This window comes from Erpetoichthys calabaricus, chromosome 3 (genome assembly GCF_900747795.2).
Source record: "Erpetoichthys calabaricus chromosome 3, fErpCal1.3, whole genome shotgun sequence".
Taxonomy (NCBI): domain Eukaryota; kingdom Metazoa; phylum Chordata; class Cladistia; order Polypteriformes; family Polypteridae; genus Erpetoichthys; species Erpetoichthys calabaricus.
Window position 1 is genome coordinate 147450368 of NC_041396.2, and position 8860 is coordinate 147459227.

General features: G+C 34.0%; 2 protein-coding genes across 2 annotated transcripts; both read right to left on the bottom strand.

Moving 5' to 3' along the window:
- Nucleotides 1-1702: 1702 nt before the first annotated feature.
- Nucleotides 1703-3270, bottom strand: LOC127527056 (tudor domain-containing protein 15-like). The gene has a single exon (XM_051924570.1). The coding sequence runs from the start codon at nt 3206-3208 to the stop codon at nt 1862-1864; it is 1347 nt and encodes a 448-aa protein (XP_051780530.1). The 5' UTR covers nt 3209-3270; the 3' UTR covers nt 1703-1861.
- On the bottom strand, nt 3270-8199 carry tdrd15 (tudor domain containing 15). Its single transcript, XM_051924718.1, has 2 exons — nt 8186-8199; nt 3270-7680 (listed from the first exon to the last, which is right to left on the bottom strand). Exons 1-2 carry the CDS (start codon nt 8197-8199, stop codon nt 3294-3296), a joined length of 4401 nt encoding a protein of 1466 aa, XP_051780678.1. The 3' UTR covers nt 3270-3293.
- Between the last annotated feature and the right edge of the window lie 661 nt (nt 8200-8860).

The following is an 8860-nucleotide window of genomic DNA, read 5'->3' on the forward strand; positions in this document are numbered from 1 at the left end:
CTCTATATGAAATGCTCTTCTTATAATTTGCGTACCGATATCAATTGGTCGCTCATTCATGAACGGCGAAGTCATGACTAAATGAATTCCACGCACGGACACTGATTAAGTGTGTGAGCTAATCCTTGTTTACATAGAACAAACCTGCTCCGAGCAGGTTTGAGGATTAGGATGTGTTGCTATGACAACACTTCCAGTAAGAGTTTTGAAAAACCAACAGATCCAGGATCATGCCAAATTGTCAACAATTACATCCGGCTAAACGAGTAATCCACGTATGAAAAATACCCCCTAGGTCATTTACATAGAGCATTAAAACAAAGATAAACAATAAATATGCACACAGGTGCAAATATAACACAATTCACATAAATCTACTGACACAATTACTTGCTCAATCTGAGCAGAACCTTATTCAGTCTCTGATGCACCTGTGTGTGTGTGATCAGACAGCAGTTGAAAGAAAAAAAAGAGTGGAGTAGCTGGCAAGAATTGAACAGCAGTGCCCTGTGAGACCACCGATCAAAAGCCCTAATCTTACGTTAATACTCCATGAGCACAGGTGTAGTGCCCTCTCAGTGCACACACTAACATTATCATTTTAGTTAATGTTAATAAAGCATTCCAAAATAAAAATTAGTAACAAATGTCTACAACATTTAAGACAGTACACATGATTTGAGATGAACTAAATTAAGGTTACATTCAAACTTCTGGCTACTGAAGAGCAAGTACATAACTTCATACAGTTAAATGAAAATTACATGACAAGTGTAGTGTCATGAAACTGAAATGAATGTCAGTGCATGTCATCAGCACAGATTGTCTTCTGTTGTACACCGGGCTGTTTGAAACGTGTACTTCAGCATATAAAGTTAGTAGTGCATAATGTTCAAGTAATCTTCCAGTTAATGATTATGGAAAATGCGGCAGTACACAAATACTTGCCCTAATATATTTTTCTCATGGGAAAAAAAGTCTCCGCCTAATCAAAGAAGTCCAACACATGCCCACTGGATGTTTATTGATATGTTTAGTTCACTTGAAAGTTTACAATATGAAACACAACGGAACTAACTAGAAATACAAACAAAGTAACAAAGCAAACAAACTACTAGTGTAAAAATGACTTTAAAAAATGTATTATGTATTAAAATATACACTGTACTGCGGCCCTATTTAACATGCACTTAATGTTCCAAAACTTAATGTAGGGGTGTTTTAAATTTTAAGTAATTCCTTGCCCTTAACTAATGCTTTTTGTGAAAAGAACTAAGCGTAAACCCATACACAAACAATACAAGAAAACAAAAATGCTATAGGACATAAGCATGAGAATGGGAAAACTATGCTGCATGGCCATGCTTGTTACGTTCCACAAAAGAATAAAAAAGGGTCTTCAAATACCAGTGTATCTAATTGTAATTCCTGTATGTACCACAAATATGTTTTAGAAAAGAGATGCATTCTAAATTGAAAGCAGTATGGTACATATAAACAAACTTGTGTATGTGTCTTTTTGGGTATTGTATTACTGTCAACTGTTTAAAAGAAAAAAGCAAGCATTTCATTGTACCCTGTAAATATGGCAACAAAACAGAACGTGACAGCCGCACTTAAACACAAATATTACATTAAACAAATTTATTGCTCATATGTATAATATACCATAAGCATTTTACATTGCAATATTGCCAATAAAGAAAAACAGTTCGTTTTACAATTAAGTGCACAGTCCTTACTGGTAAACTCACAAATTACAATGCATACAAATAAAACAAAGTAACTGATCAACCATAACATTGCTAACATATGAAATGTATTCTTTGTGTTACTTCTGTTGAATAACTAAACCCTAAATCTAAATTATATTACAGTTAGGTACCTTATTTTGAGGCTGAGGCTTTTTAGAAGGAGCTAGGCAAGTCTGTTTCAGAATGTTGTTCTCATTGGCCTCTTGTTCTAGTTCAGGATAATGTAATTGTCTAGGTTTAAGCTGCTGATGAAAATTGCTTTGTACAAATACAGCTTGCCCAGCAGCAATCATCATTTGAGCTACTTCAACATCATTTATCCTAACATCCACTTCCCACACCCCCTTACAGGTTCTCTGTCTAAAACAAAGTAAAAGTTGACGCTGAAAAAGACAGTCTTGAAAAAATGTAACTGCTTCCTCTCTCCATTTCATCCCATTTACTGGCTCCACACCTTTAAGTAAGCATGGTATTACATTACAAGGTACTGTGACAAGTAACTTGGGAATTTGTTTTAGTTTACCTATTTCTGATACTAAGATTTTATTTCCATAATCAACAAGTAGTACCAAAATAAATGTGCTAAATATGGCTTTAATCACAGCCCTGCACCATATGCCTTTAATTTCACATTTAATTAGACAAGGAACTCCTTGATGTATGAACTTTGCTGGTAAACTTGGTAAATCCTCTGGAAGCTGTTGTAACATTGTGTATAAAGTAGTTGTTTTTTCAGAAGAGTCTTCCAAATGAAAGTAAAATTCAGATGGATGTGCAGCCTCTGCAGCATATCCCAAGTACTCTCCATTAGTCTTGACAGATTCAAAGAAATATTGTGGTTCTGGGATTAAGTTCTTTTCTAAGTTGTAAGATGGTGTAAATAACCTAAGCAAAGGACAATGAGTGCTCTTTGTTTCTGCACCTGCAAGTTGTGTTAATATATTAGACATTTCATTTACTCGTATGTTAACCTGTTGTACAACAGGATCACCGAAAGCTGAAAGAAATGCAGTCTCAAAAGGATGACTGCTGAAATTTTTCAAATGAGAGGTTAGTATTTCTGATATTTCTTTCAGGTTTTCACCGCCTTTCAAATCACATAAAATAATTTCCTTAGGTCCACTTCTCAGATTACTGTGTAGTTGTTTTATTTTGCTCAAAGGATTTGATTCTGTGTCATCATAACTGATAATAAAAAAGGTAACTTTATCCGTCAGAGTTATGTGGTTGAGTTTTGCTCTGTAGCATAATCCATATGTTTTAGGTACTCCTAGATAATGAAGTCGCTCTCTTACATCTTCCACTGTCACACAGCAGGATTTCTGTAAATGCTCCATTATATATGGTGTCAGCCCAGAAAAGTTATCATTCTTAATAAGGTTAGCATATACAGCTCCATCTCTTAGCACAAATAACAAAATGCAAGCTTCCTTCTGCCTGATATTTAAATACATGCAGGGAATTTCAATTATATTTTGTATGTGTTGTTTCACTGAAAAATCTGTCTTGCATTCTGTTCTCTTTTCTCTAGCCAATTCACTAGAAATGTTTATATCCTGAATATAAATGTTTTTTTCCATTCTCTTTTGCAAAAAGTTGTTCAGCTGGAAAAGTATTATCAGGATGGGAGAGGTTTTCAGGATTTTTCTTTTTCAAATCTGATGACTGCAGCGTTGAATTTTGGGGAGAGAGAAATCCTGCTTCAGTAATGTTTATATGTACTACCCACTGTACACCCTGTTCCTTTACGAACTGGACACAGACTGGTTGTTCTGGTATATCAACTCTAAAAGGGAAGTCACTACCCACAAGGTCTGATTTAAGTAAACAACAATGGATGCTTAGTCTAGGTTTTTTTACAAAATTATAAGGGATATTATACAATTTACTTTTATCTGCCAAAATACCTTTTCCATAGTCAATAAGTTCAACAAGTAGCTGTGAATTTGAGGACACATTCTTAACAACTGCACGATAGAAAGTCTCATGATTCTCAGATTCCAGTGCTATCAAATCATTCATTTTGACATGTCCAATAAAGTGCTCTTTCTGTTTATTTAAGTTATCACTGAGTTCCTTTTCCATATTTACAATTGAAGATTTGTCCTTTGCAAGTTGGATAAAGAAATCAAAAATACTGTTTACATGAGAAATGTATGCATCTGTTTTCCACCCAGTGTTAAATTTCCTACTTGGAAGGTCAGAATACTCTGGGGTATTGCACTCTTTTTCACATGTAGATTTGCAGTCTCTGTTAATATGCATTACACCTGCATACTTATTTTCCTTTTGAAAGTGAGGTTTCTTTTGTGTGCATTCCAATACCAATTCTGGAGTCTTCTTGGGCATAACATTCATTAAACCACACTCACTGACTGCTTTACAGAGTATATTTGTCCAGATTATACTGACATTTTGATTCTTTTTTCTTGGTTTCATTTTAATTTTATCAGAAGTACAATTCTTTTCTGAATGTAAAATTCTGTGATTAATGTTACAATTTTTATGTAACTGTCTCCTCTCTGAATCAGACTGTTGAAAATTCTTATCAATTATTTCCTTTACCTTTTTATTAACCTGTATCCTTCCATCGTAAAGTTCTACAACAATGCTTCCATCAGTCTCCTTCCCAGAAATTATAGCATTTAGTGTTTTGTTTAAAACATTTTCCTCCAGGTAGGCAAGCACTTCTGGTATCAATTCTCCTTTGGGAATGTTTAACAGGGAGCACTTTACAGCCTGTACAGGTGTGTAGATCAGATCTTTTTCTTTAGCAAGAATAGGAATAATGTTTTTCTTCTCTATTATTTCCATATTTCCATAATCAACAAAATGCACATTAAAATGTAAAGGTGATGGCAATGGGTGACACAAACCCCTGTACCAAAGTCCATCCCTACTATATAAAGCCAGACAAAGTTTCCACTGAATATCAGAACTGCTTTGGTTTTGGCGTTCACTGGCCACTTTGGAAACTTTTAACATCAAGTCTTCAAACATTTGTGAATTTCTATCCAACTGACAGTACAGTTCAAAGGGACTTTTCACATGGGTGATATGTACTTGTTCTTCATTTCCAATCATCAAATTATAGCTACAGTATAAGTAAGTATGAAAAAAAACAGATGTGATACACAAATTTTCAGTTTTTCTAGCCACACCATTGTCTATAAGAAACTGACTGGCAACAAAAAAATGATTCTTCATATCTACAATACAGCACAAAATGTTACCTCTGGATACTAGGCCAAGTATTGTACATGTGAAAAGTGAATTACTGTTTTCAACCATCTCTTTAAATATTTTACAAGCATTCTGATTCCAGTAAGGAAAGTTCACAGTGGGCTCAATAAGTGAATAAAAGCTACAGCGAAATGCTTGTCCTTCAAGATAGGTAAACTCAGGTTTGATTGCCCGAATCTCACAGATTGGTTTTGTTTCTGTTAGACCAAGATCAACAAAAAAGACATCTACTGAACTACCACAGTTGCGAGTAATAAATCCTCTGTGCCATTGTCCATTCCTTGTGCACTTTGCAATGCAAACATTTTCATCTGGCTGGAAGACAAAATTATTAACCCGATAGTATTGCTGAATTTGTCCCATTAACAGTTTAAATTGAGAGGACTGATTTTTTAACTGGCACCAAAATTCAAAAGGAGAGATAACAAGGGACACAATTACATCAACCACCATTCCAGGTTTGAAAATCAGTGGCTTAATGAATAATTTAATTTTAGACAAACACTGAGTTGGTAACACCGTTTCCCCATCTTGCTTAGTCAAAAATCTGGTTTGTGCTTGGGGAATCTTTGATGTAGCAATTGTTTGCTGTTTCAAAGCATCTTCCCTAAAAGGAAGATTCTCACTTGTTTTTTTCCCACTGTTAGAACCTAACTTTTTTTTTTGTAAAGGATGACAGGAGCTTTCCATTTGCTGTTTTTTCTTAAAATTGACATTTATTGTTGTGTTTTTCCAGTACTCTGCATGCCCGGCCATGGCTAATGCACTAGCCACACTTATTTTATTATTTTCTTTGTCATGTATATCCACAATATATTTATCTTTCTGTATCAAAACAATACGCACTAGGAGGACTTTATTCATAACTAATTTTTTGAAAACATCTGTAGCCTTTACTGTCCAGACATCTTCAATGGGAACCGCATGTGCAAGAGAACAAAGAAAAGCAAATGCTGGTATCTTGGATAACTCACAAGGCATTTCTTTAATAAACATAAATGGCACCATTTCCGTATTGCCAAAATCCACAAAGAACACTTCTGCTCCTTGTTCAAAAATGTCTACAATAACAGCCCTGTAGTAAGTCCAATCTTTCTCAAACATGGCACAACACCAAACACCTGGAATTAAGTTTTGGAGAATATTGTCTTCCAACTCCTTACCACTATATAAATTATTGATTTCTTCCATCATATCTTCAAACTCGGCATTTCGATCATCAGATCTCATCCAGAAATGTGATGGGTGAAGAATGTGTTCTATATATCCCACAAAGATAGAATTCTCCTTAAATTCCATGTTTTCACAAAAGCATGAATCATCAAGTCTTTTTATTGATAAATCAAATACATGTGAAACTTCAGGAAGGGCATTCATATTAGCAGTTGTAATGGGGGGATCAATGGACAAAGTCCCTTGATTTTTTTTCTCAGAGCTGTTATGTAGGCTAAAAAGAGTTACATAATATCTGCTCTGAGCAACACTGAAACGATCCACACAAGCAAGCACAATTCCTCCTAACAGTCCTTCTTTTAATTTGTCAGTCTGCAGTTTCAGTAATTCTTCATCTTGTTCTTCTAAACAAGTCAATGTACATGGAAAAGCCATCACCGGTTCAGAAAAAAAATGTCTTTCAACAGGAAGAATGTGATCTGACTTTACAATGTCTGAATACCCAAAATCCAAAAAAAAAACAACTATATTGCCATTAGGCAGAACATGCTGAATAAGTCCTCTATACCACATATCACATTTTCCTTTAACTGCACATAGTTGGTCAGAGATTCCACTACTGTTTTCTTTAAAATCTCCAATGTAGGATTCACAAAAATGTTTCAGTTTCTGTGTAAGAACTTCGAGATCTCTTGCTTTGTTCATTAGCTGACAGAAAAACAAACTAAGTGTTGATGCTGCAGTTATTTTAACACTTAGCTTTTTACCAATGCTCAATTCAGGAAGGCAATACGGAAATATATTTAAAAGACCCTGAAAAAAAACTTGAAAAGGATTTTTCTCTTGAGTAAGATTTCTTTCACTTAGCAGATGTGGAATAGGTTTCCAGTCTTTAACTGATAACTCTGTTAACATTTCCACAATAACTAAAAATGTATTCCTGTCAACTGTCTTTCCAGAACCATGTTGTAATAATTCTTTATTAATGTCAGGTATTTCCAGTATAAGCACTTTGTAAGGTAAAACTGCTTGAATGTATCCTTTTATTTCTTGCCCAATTAATTTTGAAAAATACTTCACAGCAGTGCTATCCCAGGTATCACCATTTGGCAAAATGTTTGCAAAAAATCCACACACAATTTTGGGTGGTAAAATTAAATGATCATCAGAAGCAGATGCAATATGACTCTCATCACAAGATAAAATACTGCCATAATCAAGAAGAAAAACATCAAATATTTTACCACATCTGCGATGAACTCTTCCTCTGTACCACTGTCCAGAAAAACAATCTTCTACCAAACAAAAGGTACCAATCTCTGCAATTCCTTGGATTTTTTGAGCGTTTTGTATTTCAGAATGTAAAATATTATAGTCAAGTTCACACACCAATAAATGTTGACCCTGAAAATGAACCAGAGGCTGGTTAGGATTACAGTCAACATGGGTTAGTTTCAGCTCCACTGACCAGACAGAATGAGGGAAAGGAAGGACAGCATCAGTATCTGACCTAAAACCAAAACAAAACAAGTTAAGTATGTTGTTTCACTCATGGAATCCCTTTATATTTTACAAGAAAAGATTAACTGTCTGATTGAAAAGTACTTTTAAAGAGACAAATTATATGCTTTTTAAATCAATTATTTAATAAGACAATAATGCTATTCAATTAACAGCTGATTTTTGTCAAAACAAATTTCTTTGAAATCACTTAGGATTAAATTAAGAAGGAAGTACAACCATATGCTTGCATAAAAGAAAAAGAAAAAAAAAGCCTTTATAAGAGTTACAGAAAACCAGAAAACTGATGTAGGAAGACACAGCAGTGATTTTACTATTTTCACTTGCTAACATAAAAAAAATCTATTTTGATTATTGGGAATAAAAACCATGCCCCGCCAAAGCAGCCATGAGTCAAGGTAATTCTTCATAGGAAAACCAATTGGATAGCTTTCTGCTACCAAGATTCTACCAAGAATTGAAAGCTCGGGCCAATAGCAGCCCGTATCAGCTACCAAGAATTGACCATTCACAACCCGTTTCGGCTACCAAGAATTGGCCAATGACGGCTCGGTCAGCTACAAGAATTGGAGAACCACGGCTCGTGTTGGCTACCAAAACTCAGAAAGGGCGGGCCAGCCTATTATCAGTTAATGTATTCTGCAAAAGCTTGTTCAAGTCTGCACACAGACGTTTTGCGATTTGCATTTCATTTTGATCTTTCTAAAAATGTTACTCACGAGTGTCGGTTTGTGCAGATATATTTACATTCACGTACACATTTTTTGGATGATTTTTTAACCATTCTTGGTACAGTTTATTACATTTATTAAATGTGTGACAGATATAATAATATATAAATATAATAAACATTGAATTGTATAATCAATCTCATTTTTTTATACTCAACGCTAATTTCACAAATCGTTCATATCAATGCTAATAAAGAATAATAATAATTATAGTTATACTCTATGTTAACATTGAGGTTATAAAATATATATATATATATATATACATATATATACATACATATATATATATACACATATATATACATGCATATATACATATATGTACACATATATATATACATATATATATACATATATATACATATACATATATATACATACATATATACATATATATACATACATATATACATATATATACATACATATATACAT